The following is a 13,930-nucleotide window of genomic DNA, read 5'->3' as shown; positions in this document are numbered from 1 at the left end:
TTTTCCAATTATTACTATATAGCACACTATATAAGAATGTGAAAACCCCATACCCCTGACTGATGTAGCTACATCGACAAATCCCCTATGCTGATGGAAGAGAGCTTCTGTTGACATGGCTAACTTTGTTTGGGGAGGTTGTCCAACAGAGTAAAAACCCTTCCTGTCAGTGTAGGTTGCTATAGGGTTATGCCAGTATAGTCTCTCTAGTACAGACATACTGCGTGTCCTAGTTTTAGGCTCCACTGCAATTCACAAACTCTCAGCTGCTGTGTAACCCTGTAGGTTCTTAAACTCACTTGGCATTTAAATTTTAGAACCTAAGTTTTTGCCTCTCTGGGTATATGTCATGCTGCCTCACTATAAGCATCTGAATGCCTATCTCCTTCCTAAGCCCCAGTAAAATTCATGTACTGAGAGAAAGTAGGTGGAGAAGCAGCTATCATCCCTGTGGTGCCTGATCCAGTAGGCTTACTGGATCAAATCCCATTATAATCTGGCTGCTGAAGGAGATGGCGGTACCACCCGCCTTCTAACTTTTAGCCCAGTGATTAGACCACTCACCTCAGACCTGAGACCCAGGTTCAATTCCCCACACTGCTTAATGGGGAGACATGAGAGACTGCTGTTAAGCTCCTTTCTAAGGAGAGTGCCCTAACCACTGAGCTATGGGATATTCTGATGTGGGGCTCCCTCAGTCTCTCCTCTTAAATCTGTTCCACTGTGGGTAAATAACGAAAGAATGATTGACTGGAGCAGGAGAACTAGACTCTGGGTATCCCATCTCCCCACTGAGTGCCCATGTAACCTTAAAGTTACATGTTGCAACCCCTATGTCCTTTCATGGATCCAGGCTGAAATCATAGGCACTGACTCTGTGGGTGCTCCAGGGGGAAAAAGAATAGTGGGTGTTGAGCACCCACCGGCAGCCAGCTCCCCCTTCTGCCCACTGGTAGTCCCACCAATCGGCACCTCCCCACTCCCTCCCAGGGCCTCCCGCTCGCCACAGATCAGCTGTTCTGCAGTGTGCAGAAAGCACTGGGGGAGAGGGGGAGGAACAATGGGGGGGGGATACCCTCAGGGGAGGAGGCGGAATGTGGCAGGAAGAGGTGGGGCGGGAAGCGGCAGAGTGGGAAGAGGCAGGGCAGGGACTTGGGGGAAAAGGTGGGCTAGGGGCAGGAAGAGGCAGAGCTGGGGGGTCGAGTACCCTCCGGCACATTATAAAATCGGTGCCCCTGGCCAAAATAATGGACAAATGGTATGACTTTCTGACTTATGTGGCTGGACTAGTATTGTGTCAATGTTAGTCTGCAAAAGTTTATAGGGATGCACTAAGGTTGGCTAGCATACCAGTGTTTAGGGGTTAGAGCAAGAGACTAGAAGTCAGGATTCTTGGGTCACTGAGTTTTTATTAAATCACTTTGGGCCAGGTTTTCAAAGGTATTTATGTGCTTAAAGATGCAGATATGAATCTAGTGGTGAAAATCTGGCCTTTACTCTTTCTAAGCTTATTTCTCCATCTGTCAAATGTGGATAATACATGCCTAAGTGGAAACTGTAAAGATTGTTTAAGATCCTTGGAAGAAAAACACTATGGCAGTGTGAAGTATTATGAGTTTCTTACTGTAACTTAAGTTCTTCTAATGTTCTGTTCAATGCCTGTACTTAAAGCAATTCATGCAATACAAATGACTATATAAAGAACCACAACGTGTTCCTTTGAGTATCTGATAACCAGGATAATTGAAAAAATCTGCACTTTCCTGTTTTCCCAGGATGTATTCGTTGGGCTCTGCTGTAATATGGCAAGGTTTGTCTTTCATATCCACCTTTCCCTAACAATCTTTAAAAATACCTAAACATTTGCCTCTTTCTTTTGGCTTAACGTTAACAGTGTATAAAATTATCCTACTATCCTATGTTGCCCAAATGTTGGACCATATCAAATTCTTATTAGATTTACACTTCCCTCCTTATTACTAATCTATAACAAATTCCCATTTATTGTTTATATTATCTGTATGACTGTAGTGCTTAGGAGATCTAGTCACGTGCCAGGACCCGACTGCCATTCTAAATTTTTATCTTATGTGGACTGTGGCTACATGACCTTGGGTTATGATCTCCTGAGATATTATAAACAAAATAGATTCAGAACAAGTCAGTAACACCCCAAATGCTGCAGGAAGCTGTGATGAGGGGACAGGCAAAAGCTGCAGGAAGCTGTGATGAAGGGACAGGAAAAACTTTCCCCTCAATCAATAGTGGCACTATTCCTACATGTTGCTGGAAGCCCTTGATGAAATGTAGAACTGTGGTCTCCAAGCCCTGACCTCTCTTTGGGTCACTAAAACCCATATGATGCTGTCTGTAAAAATGACTTAGTTTTGGTTTCCTGGATAAAATCAGTTTGAGTAATTACATTCTGTTCTGTCTACTTGGCAAGATACTCTCTGACCACTAAAATACTGCAAAAAAAAAAAAAAGACTGGAATATTAAGATGACAGACAGACTAAAGCTGGGATTTTATTCAGCCCTTATGCAGGCAAACTCCCATTGAATTTCATGAGTACAATATAGGTAAGAGTCTCTGGTTTTGACTCAATATAAATAGTACATACTTATTAAGCTGAGACTGTGTATTGATTAGTATCTTGAAGTAATTGGATCACAGCTTCATCAGGCTTAAAAGTTTCCAACTCCTCACAGATAATGAAGATTAGTGATTACTTTAGTCAAAAGGAGTAAGCCTGGATTCAGTCAGGTTCTACCAGAGTCTTAAAACTGTTCATTTTAAGTCCTCTTTGTTACATAAAGGACCTGATTCAGTAATGTTAAAAAATAATCTTTAAAATATTTTAATCTGGACCCAAACAACAGCTTGGCATATGAAACAATGACTCCCATTGAACTCTTTCTCTACTCTGAATGAAAAACATGTTCAGGCTGGCTGTTGCTGCAGTTTTGTTTCCAGGATGAAGACTGCAGTGTCCTGTGTCCTCATTTGACATATGAGCCCAATTTTGCAAAGATGCTCACTTTCATACCCTCAGAACATGTATTTGGGGAAAGTGAGATCCCCTGGGATTAATAAGGTTTGGGGAAATATTTTCTGGGATAACTTTTGTATTCTGCCTTTGCCTCTGCCTCTATGTTGGAATAAGTATTAAATTATACAGCAATGTAAGTGTGCAAGAGCAAGTATACAGTTCTTGCCTCAATTTACAGTCTAAGGCCCTGTTCCTACAATCCATACTCATGCGATCAATCCCATTGATTTCCCCCTGTAAATGGATTGCAGGCCTGGTCCCTAAACGTACACATGAATGCTGACAACAAAGGAAGGGCATGTGCTTGTGAGACTAGAAGACCAGGTTGTATAGTGGTTGTTCAGTTTAGCTATGCATCTCTCACTGGTTCATGTCTAAAATATGTATTTTGTGAGTTTATATACTAAAGACTTCATTCACTTACACCCTACCAAATTTACGGTCCATTTTGGTCAATTTCATGATCATAAAAAGAACAGGAGGACTTGTGGCACCTTAGAGACTAACCAATTTATTTGAGCATAAGCTTTCGTGAGCTACAGCTCACTGCATTCAGTGAGCTGTAGCTCACGAAAGCTTATGCTCAAATAAATTGGTTAGTCTCTAAGGTGCCACAAGTACTCCTTTTTCTTTTTGCGAATACAGATTAACATGGCTGCTACTCTGAAACCTGTCTTCATGATCACAGGATTTTTAAAATAGCTGAAATCATGAAATTTACTATTTAAATCTGAAATTTCATGGTGTGCTAATTTTAAGGGTCCTGATTCCCAAAAAGGAGTTGTGGGAGGGTCACAAGGTTATTGTAGGGGGGTGTTGCAGTACAGTTACCTTTACTTCTGCGCTGCTGCTGGTGGCAGCCCTGCCTTTGGAACTGGGCAGCTGGAGAGCAGCGGCTGCTGGCCAGGAGCCCAGCTCGGAAGGCAGAGCTGCCAGCAGCAGCAAGGATGGCATGGTATGGTATTGCCACCCTCTCTTGTGTCCTGCTACTGGTAGGGCACTGCCTTCAGAGCTAGGTGTCCGGCTAACAGCCACTACTCTCCAGATGCCCAGATCGGAAGGCAGCCCAGAGGTAACGGTGGCAACACTGTGATCCTCAACCCTCTTTTGGGTCAGGATCCCCAATTTGAGAAACGCTGGTCTCCCCCATGAAATCTGTATAGTATAGGATAAAAGCACAGGGGAGACCAGATTTAAGACCATGACTCATTTTTCATGGCCGTGAATTTGATAGGGCCATACTCATGGTTATAGGAACTGTGTTTGGTAGTAACTACCACTCACCTGAAGATCATCCTGGGTTGCGGTGGCACTGTACTCAGGACTATCCTGAAAGGCACAATCTAGCCCTAACGTCTGAGGTAAATGAGCAGGCACATGGGAAAACCAAAATGATTCACATCTACAGAGTTTGAGCCAAGCCCTGTCTATTCACTTTCTTTCCCTGAAATAACAAAGAAGACCCCAAGTATTAAAAAGCCTTCTCTAATATAAATACCATTGATAAACTCTCCATGCATACAAATATTACCTTTTCTCCCTGCCTGTCTGAATTAATTTGTGGTGGAAGTCTGTCATTCTTCAGTAATATTTGTAAAAGATTTTTGTTTTAATCTCAAATTCACAATCAAGTAATTAAGAACATCATAACTCTGTTTAGTGATGATATAAAAAGGAATTAATGTACCCACTACAAAGCCATGTACTGAATCACTGGAGCGAGACTACACAAAATACTATTCACATAAAATTGCTAGAGAACTGATCTTTTAAAAAACTACCCCTTTAAACACTTAAAATAGTTGAGCACTAATCTGCACTGTACGAAGGTAGGAAGGGTGAGGGCTTAGGCGTCTGGCCAGGTGGAAGGCAGGGAGTTTTCACAGCAGGAGGGCAGTGGTGGGAGGGCGGCTTCAGAAGGAAGAGGGAGATAAGGAGTGAGCAGCTGGGCGTGGAGGGGGGAAAGCAGGAATGAGTAGATGCGGGCTCTGCAGGGGGGAATAAGCGTGGGGATGGGTCAGGGTGAGCGGGGGCCACGGCGTGAGGGGATGGGGGGTTGGAAGCAGGGGTGGGAACAGGTGCAGGGGGTGGATGGCCTCTTGCGGTGTGGGGGGGTGTTCACGGGCTGGCGGCCGCGGCGCGGGCGGGAGGAGGGGGGGCGCAGGGTGGAACGAGGGAGGAGCCCGTGCACCGGGGGGCAGAAGGCTGCGGGGGAGGGGGGAGCCGGGGTGAAAGGGAAGGCCAGGCGCCCGCACGAGGCGGACAGCTGACGGGACGCTGGGGAGCCGGCGGACCGCGCACAGGGTCACGGCGCCGCCGTCCCCTCGCCCCGCCCCAGAGCCCAGCGCGGGCAGCGCAGGACAGCGAGCGCCTGTGCTCAGGCCCTTGCTGTTACGGCCGAAGGATTGGGGAGGGGTTCGGCGATTTGCATATCCCCGCTGATTGGCTGGGGCTCCTGGTGCCATCCCGGCCGCTCGCCGCGTCTGTCGCCAGGGCCCTTTAAGTAACCGGCCGGCGAGCGCGGCCGGCTCCAGCGCTTCTGTCGCGTCATCCGCCGCGTTGCGGCCACGGAAGCGACCCCTCATTGTGACCCGGGAGGCTGGGTCGCCCCCTCCCCCCCCCTCTCTCTTTCCCTCCCCCCCCTTTCCTCGCGCGCCGGGATGTTTGACCGCGAGCGCGGCTGGAGCGTCTCCTTCGCCGGCTGCGGCTTCCTGGGCGTCTACCACATCGGGGCGGCCACCTGCCTGCAGGAGCGCGCCCCGCATCTCGTCCGCGACGCCCGCAAGATCTTCGGCGCCTCTGCCGGGGCCCTCGCCGGCGCTGTACTGGTCGGAGGCGGCTCTCTGGGTGCGTCCCCGCGCCCCTCACTCTCCCCGGGACGGCGGCCCCGGGATGTGGCGCGGGGGCGGCGGGCGCGGGGTCTGAGGACGGAGGCGGTGCTCTACATCCGGGACTCGGCGGGGGGGGGGGCCGTGAGGGGAGCGGGGTCCGTGTGTGGAGGAACCGGGGTGGGGGGGGAGTCTGTATCCGCGGGGGGTCCCAGGTGTTTCGGGGCAGGCGGGAAGGTCTGAGCTGAGTCTTTGGTTGTGTCACTGACAGAACCACCACATCGGGCCCAAAGGCGAGGGGGGGACGGGACGGTGGAAACTCTGGTGCCAAGTTCTGCTGGTCAGCAAATTGTTTCAGCAGAAGTGGCCCATCTGGAGTAGATGATGTACGTGGGTAAGGCCCCGTCGGCGCAGGGACAACTCCCCGGCATCCTGCTCTGTGGCTCAAGCCTCCAGCGGCCGCAGGAGGGTTGCTCTGAAGTTGGGCTGTCGCATCAGTCGGAAGGGATGGAAAGAGCGACCCGCGCTGCCGCTGCTCTTGTTCTGAACGTCGCCTGGCTCAGCCATCGCTGGGGGTCCACGGTGTGGGATCCACGGTCAGAAAGTCCTCCGCCCTTCTGTGTTTACGAATGACACCCCGGCAGCTTCAGCAAAGCTTATATCTGTGTTACGCTGGGAGTCCTAGACCAGTCGGCCGATCACCACCTTTACTCCGCAGCACTTGCATCCAAAATTTTCACTGGTTGTAGGAGGGAGACTGCACAGATGATGATTACTGGATCCGACTGCCACCGGTACAAATAAACACAAATCTCCCAGCAGAATGCTCCAGACACAAATCAAAGCACAGCCACCCACGCTATACCAGACACAATAACCACAAACACCTACACACCCTCACTGCAACACACATTCCTATTCAGTCTTCACAAATCTGCACAGATCTCCCAGTTTAATGCAGCCCATGCACAATAACCCCAAATATCACTCTGAAGCTGATATGTGTGTAGAGTCAGTATGAAGCGATGGAAACCGCTACAAGCATGGTTGAGAGTTTTTGTTTAGAATATCACCATGTTTAATCATTACTGGGGTTTGTGGTCTGTTACCATTCAGTTTTAAGTTTTCAGCCATTTGTCCCTTTTTAATTTTTTTTTAACTTATGACCTTATAAATTACACCCTTATGGAACAGTACTTTTTCTGGAGTAAGAGTGGCATTTTTACAGTTTGTCACTTTGGAAGCAGTGTAAGATAACTAAACTGGGAAAAGATACTCTTATTCCAGAATAAAAGCATCTATATGTTGAGTCATACTAGTATAACTAGATGTGTATATATATATCAGTGTAATTGATGCTGGTAAATTTTCCTGTGTGGTTATCTGCTAAGTGTGTGTGTGTGTGTATATATATATATATAATACACATGTATATCTCCAGTGGGAGAAACTTCTAAAAACGTGCTTTAAAATTAATCCTAAAGGAGAGGACTCTCCTTCTTGAACGAATGAGACCTGCAATGATTTTAAAGTCTTCTAATCCTTTTTTCTTCTTCTCTTTAGGGGTTAGAGGAATTTAAAAGGTTTGAGTCCATGTATGGTGCAGAGAGGAAAAAGTCAGGGGCGGCGAGTTGTATGGCCCCGCGGTGCCTGTGCTCCAGGAATATTCAGAGCATGGGGGGGCCAGGCTCCACAAATGTTCGGGGCCAGGTCTCTCTCCCTGGCCCTGCCTGCTGCCCCCGCGTGCCTCCCCTGGAGCATCTCCCAGCCCCGCCTGTCGCCCCTGGGCGATTTAAAAGGGCCCAGGGGCCCCCGCCTCCATTACCTGCAGGGCTAAAGCAGCTTCTCTCCCGCCCTAGCTCCACGCGGCATGCCGCTTTTGGAATCGGCCGGCGTGTCCCTGCGGCCACTGGGGAGGGTGTGTCTCCATGCGCTGCCCCTAACCTGAGCACCGACTCTGCTACTGGAACTGCGGCCAATGGGAGCTGCGGGGGCAGTGCCTACAGGCAGCAGCGCACTGAGACCCTGTCCCCCCCGTCTAGGAGCCGCTGCAAGAGGGGTGTGCAGGTCGCTTTTGGGAGATGCCTGACATAAGCACCTCACCCCCTCCCGCAAACCTGCCCCAGCCCAGATCCTGCTCCCAAACTCCCTCCCAGAGCCTGACCCCTCTCCCCTCCAGCACCCAAACTCCCTCCCAAAGCCTTAAGCAGGTGTGGGGGGTGGGCGGGACTTAGACCCATTCTGGGCACCATCAAAAATTATACAAACCTGCCATTCCTCACTGAAATAAGATACTTGTCAGAACCTCAAAGCCTCAGGGAATGTGCTCATCAGCTACTCTATATACACCATTCTGCAGTTGGGTATTTTCAATTGCTAAATATATTGTGACACAATGAGATGTGCTGTGAGTAGCAGCTAAATACTGCAGTGGCAGGTACCAAAAAAAGAGAGGTTTTTTTGTGTGTATATGACTTTCATGCATGTCTCCTAAGAGTTACACCAGTGGTTCTCAAACTTTTGTACTGGTGACCCCTTCCACATAACAAGCTTCTGAGTGCGACCCCCCCCACCCCCAATATAAATTAAAAACATATTTTTATATATTTAACACCATTATAAATGCTGGAGGAAAAGCTGGGTTTGGGGTGGAGGCTGACAGCTCACGACCCCCCATGTAGTAACCTTGTGATCCCCTCAGTGGTCCTGACCCCCAGTTTGAGAACCCCTGAGTTACATGTTTGTTCCTTCTTGTGGATTAATCCTATAGTTGTCATTGGCTTCAATGACAAGATAATCCTACTGACTTCAGGGAGAACAGTATCTAGGCCAAAGGGTCTTATTCCTTAACCCCAACATAATAATAAAAACATAGAAAAACTGAATACTGTAGGAAGAGAAGGAGGTAGCTGAAACTCTAGTTCTGTTCATTCCATCTTTCTCCCACCCACCCACCTGTCTGTCAAACAAAGTAGAAATATTGAGAGTTTGAATAAATTCTCATCTGCTCCTTTTGTCTTAGGTAGAGGTGATTCTCTCTCTTCTCCCTTTAATTCTCTTTGACTGACTCTATGTAAAGGTTTCAGTTAGCTATAACGTGCTTTCTCTAAAGCTTCTCCGTTCTTGGGGTAGGGTTTAGAGAGTTAAGATCAGAGCTTAGGCTAGTTTTAACATGATTTTCTGCCTTAGTCAACTCACAATGCTCAAATAGCATTAGGAGCACGTGATTAGAAATGTTTGGTTTTGTTTTTTGTTTTTTTAGTTTTTAGTTGAACATACACTTAAAACCAGGGTGGATAACAATCAATAATTTTCTGGGGGAGGGGGGGGAGAATAAATGGATTTTTTTAAAAATTAAATACAGATTTGTTTTTAAGAACACACCTATTTAAAGTTAAATTTGAAATTACAGCCTATGTTAAGGCCTTAATAGAATCTATTAAATCATTTACTTTAAATAAAAAATATTAAACAATACATGTTTGCTGAAATTTTTAAGCAAGTCAGGGCACTGAACTGATGATGGAAGTCACAGTCTAAGTTCATGGAACCAGAGCTTGTTGAAGTGCTATATCAGTTTTTGGAGATCAGTAGCCTGTTCTGCAGGTGCAGAGAGATTAGTTTCTTCATTTCAGTTTATTTAACGACTTCAGTTCAACGATTAGCTCATTCAAAGTTGAGAAACCAAATGGGAATTGAAAAGCAGGAAAGCTTGTTTTCCTCTATGAATAAAATAAAAGCTAGGTCTGAATAAAAGCTAGGTCTGAGATGATGAGATTTGTTACTCCTAAAAATCTTGAAGGGAACTAGAAACAATCCAATTAATAAGTGAATTAGTTTTATATTCAAAACATGCTTTGATAAGCTTTTTATACTGTTTATGTGTCCAGCACATTTAAGATAGTTTTAACTAATTAAAAAAAAGGTAAATGCTGGTTTTGTTTATTTTTAATGGACTTCAAATTTCCATCCAAATATAGCTTCACACAAACCACAAGTTTAAAAAACAAATCTAGTGAATACGAAAGGCATCAGTTGCCATTTTCCAACGTAATAAAATATGTAAAAATTAAGAATTGAATAAAGGTAAGCTAAGATATATAATTGTTTAAATAAATAATATATATTCTCTTCTATAGCAAAAAGAAGCACTAAATTTAGTGTAAAGGCTATATTTAGTTGCAAAGCAGCATTTTAATGGTTAGCAACCAATGAGAATCATCCTGTCTTTAGAACAATAACTAAAAGTACAAATGCAAAACAAGATTAAAATTGACTTGAATAATCAAGGTTTCCTGCTTGGTGATTTAAATTGTTTGATTTAAATCAATCCATCCTGTTTAAAGCAGTCTCGGAGAATGGACTGACTTTAGAAAAGGCTGTTGGAGTAGTTTATATACAAATTAAACTTGTGCATTTTTTTAACCCCCTGTCAAATTTCCAGCTTATCCTGTGAAATAGAGTGCCAGTTTCAGAATCCATTAGCTTTAACATGGTATATGCTATGATCATTTACTAAAATATTAGTTCTTGTATACAAATGTTTTTGATTATTCTGTTTGAAAAGTATGTTCTACATTTGACTAGAAATGTTAGTCATCATGAGTAGGTGACAGGTTTTTAGTCTCTTGTAGAACAATTAATAATTATTAGTCATTAAGTTGAGGAGACACTTCTCTTATAAGCCCATATATTCAGGTGTCTATTACTTTTTTGAAGCAGGAGGAAAATTATATTTCTCTGTGATTCTGCTTATTTTATTTTGCATTGTGTGTCCTTGTTCTTGTAAGAGAAATGGTGTAATAATGGGATATCATCAGAGATAATAGTCTTTAAAAATTGTACACTTAATGGGCAATACTTGATTTTACACATTTAGTACAGTGATATGCTCCAGATAAGTCTTTCACAATTGTGTATCAGTAGTACCACATAGATGCATTTCACTAAGTGGGGATTTACCTCAGTAGTCCTTTTTATGCCCACCATTTCGGAACCTTCCTATCTAGTTTCTCCCTGAATGGCAAATGGCAAAATATTTATTTATAGATTTCCCAATGTTTACTACTTAATTATGTTTAAGTATTGTGTACTTCTCATATATGAGTTGAGTAAACTTTTATTGGTTTAAATTTCTAGGTTAAATTGCATTCTGTTGGATAGTTTAACTTCCTTTATGGAAGTTAAGCCAGGGAGAAGGGAAAATGTCAATCTGATATTGATGAATAGCAGCCCTAGTAAACTGTTGGTTTTCAGCCCTGTGATTGGACAAGAAGGGTGAGTTGAGCCTCAGGTGACTTGTGGTATGACTGATTACTTGACACTAGAGACAAGGTTACTGCAGATCATTGACCTGCTCAAATTTCTGCTCTACAGGGGCAAGGTGGGAGAGGAAACCCAGACCAAAGATGTTAGCAAATAATTTCAGAAGTGTGAGGATTTAAACAAAAAATTGAATGATGGTTTGAATTTAGAATACTCCAGTAAGAGCAGAAATCCAAGTTTATATGTCTGTTTAGAAACTTTCAGTTTGCAAAGAAGTATTTGATTTTCAGACATTGTTTCTCTCACTGAAAGTGGAACCTTTTTTGACAGCTATTTGTTTTTTTGTGTTGTGGGTTGTTTGTTTTTTGTACAACAGCATACAATGTTTAGTTAATACTAAGAATAATATTACTGTCAAACTGGTAATTAATTTGAGTCTCTCTACACTTAGGACAATATTTCCAAAAGTGAGTAATGATTTTGGATCCCAGATTGATATCTTAAATGGGCCAGATTTTCAAAGAGGGCAAAAGACTCAACCTCAGTAAATCGGACTTCAGGAAAACTAAGATATCTAATATTGAGTACACACGAATTGAGTTGCTTAAAATCACTAATTTCTTCTGATCATCGTGGCCATAGTGTGAATCTTATAGCTTGTCACTTTAAACAATTATGTTAAGTACCACTTTACTTAATACTCAACATAAGTGTTTGTGTGGGGTAATGTACATCTGCCCTTGAGTACAAGGCTGAAAAGTCTGGAGATTTGTGTTCCCTGCCATTTCTGTTGTGGGCTAGGTCACTTAGGACCTCATTTTCAGTGGTACTGGACACCACAAACTTCACAATGAAGGTTTGAATGCTCAAGACCTCTAAAAAAATCAGACCTCAACCTTATTCTGTCAGCTGCCACACTTGCAAAACCTCCGATGAAGTGAGCTGTAGCTCACGAAAGCTTATGCTCAAGTAAATTGGTTAGTCTCTAAGGTGCCAAAAATATTCCTTTTCTTTTTGCAAAATAGTGTTTGCTTAGGTTGGATCCCTGTGCACATAGGAAGCCCTGTTAACTGTAGCACTTCTGAACACATGCAATAAGATATGTGCCCACCTATTCAAGATGAGTAGCATGCCATTAATGTGCTTTAAATTGACTGTGGTTTTGCTGTCTTTGTGATATGAAACTTCAGTCAAATATTTCATTACATTATAGTGTGAAATCCTGATGTCTTTAATGGATGAAACTGAGAATTATTTTATTTGCCGGGTTGTGAAATTTGTTCAATACATTAGAAAATTTCTTGGCTGCTTATTTGTTTAGAAGCCTGGAGTCTACAATTCTGAAGTAGCACACCATTTGACACATAATATACTTTCCACACTGGATAGAATAATTGTTTGGGCACACTTGTATGCATACAATATTTGAAAACTAAGCCACTGAGCTATGTAGATGCAACAAAAAGTAGCATATCCTTCCTTAAAGCATGAAAAAGCATTTGATTTTTCCTCTTCCTTAGACAACTTCATAATTTTTACCTTTTTAAGAATAAATACATAAAGATGGAAGCTCTAACTTCTGAAAAAGTGTTTTAAAATGAGTGTCTCTGAACCATAGACTGCTACTGTAGTGTAGCTGACATGCTGTAGTGATCAAAATTGAATAATCTCTATTTTAGAATTTCTTTGTTAGTTTGTACCTGAGAGAGTATTTACCTCTCTAAGCAGTTCCTGGAAACAAATATAGAAGCAAGTGCAGTTGTGCTAAAAATCTTGAGTTTAAAAGACCACTGATCCGTGTAGTTCTAAGCATATCCAAGATTTATGTCTAGAGAGAAGAATAAAACAGGCTTAACTCATGAGTAGAAATTGGATTAATCAAGAACACTTAATCTGTAGGAGTGAGTGTTTCCAAAACAGCTTGTTAGTATCAGGGTTGGCTTCATTGAGCCAGGAGTAAGTAAATTTCAAACTGCTGCACATTAGGTCCAAGAAGTGTAGCAAAAAGTGGCTACTTTCATAAATCAGCTGAGTCATCTAGGTAGAAGAAAAGAAGTACTTGTGGCACCTTAGAGACTAACCAATTTATTTGAGCATAAGCTTTCGCTGTAGCTCACGAAAGCTTATGCTCAAATAAATTGGTTAGTCTCTAAGGTGCCACATGGACTCCTTTTCTTTTTGCGAATACAGACTAACACCGCTGTTACTCTGAAACCTAGGTAGAAGAGTAAATCTTGTTGGGAATTGAGGGTGATCTGCACACACTTATTTCAGCAGGTCAATCCTTATATACTTTTGTTCCATAACTCACTTCTAAATAGATAAGTTCTGAAAAACATTTTCAGATAACCTTGCAGCATGTCAGTTTAGGGATAATAACCTGTTATTTGTGAACTTGTCATTCTTTTTTTTTTTGTTTTTTTTGTTAGGACAAGCAAATCTGCCTGTTAAGCACTGGGAAGCTCCTTAAACCAATTGTAAAGTACAGACAGAAGACTCAGTATAAGAATTTAAATAAATATTTACCAAAATAAGAGAAGAGTGTATCTGAATGGGCTGCTATCCTGAGTAACTTCTGACCAGTTTTGAAACTGTTGGGATGGTTTAAGTGTTTGTGAATATAGTCTTCCCTGCCATGGTTTTATCTTCGTGGTGCAGCTAAATGTATTCCTATTTAGCTGTGGTATAAATGATTGGGTGCACTGGCTGAAACTTCTGTGGAGGTGAAATTTATCAGTTGGGGAGATAAACAAAAGCAAAAATTCAGGGAGTGGAAGTAACTGAAT

The 13,930-nt window shown here is 43.3% G+C and overlaps 1 protein-coding gene across 1 annotated transcript in view; it reads left to right on the top strand.

Annotated features, from left to right (window-relative positions):
- The first annotated feature begins 5,633 nt into the window (after nucleotides 1–5,633).
- LOC125624502 (1-acylglycerol-3-phosphate O-acyltransferase Pnpla3) overlaps nucleotides 5,634–13,930 on the top strand; it is a 42,852-nt gene continuing 34,555 nt past the window's right edge. Inside the window, exon 1 of the mRNA XM_048825276.2 lies at nucleotides 5,634–5,898. Coding sequence (XP_048681233.1) covers nucleotides 5,712–5,898 — 187 coding nt within the window. The 5' untranslated portion in view covers nucleotides 5,634–5,711. The remainder of the gene's footprint in view (nucleotides 5,899–13,930) is intronic.

This window comes from Caretta caretta, chromosome 1 (genome assembly GCF_965140235.1).
Source record: "Caretta caretta isolate rCarCar2 chromosome 1, rCarCar1.hap1, whole genome shotgun sequence".
NCBI classification, from domain to species: Eukaryota; Metazoa; Chordata; order Testudines; family Cheloniidae; genus Caretta; species Caretta caretta.
The sequence above is the reverse complement of the archived record's forward strand: the minus strand, read 5'-3'. Positions and strand labels throughout refer to the sequence as shown.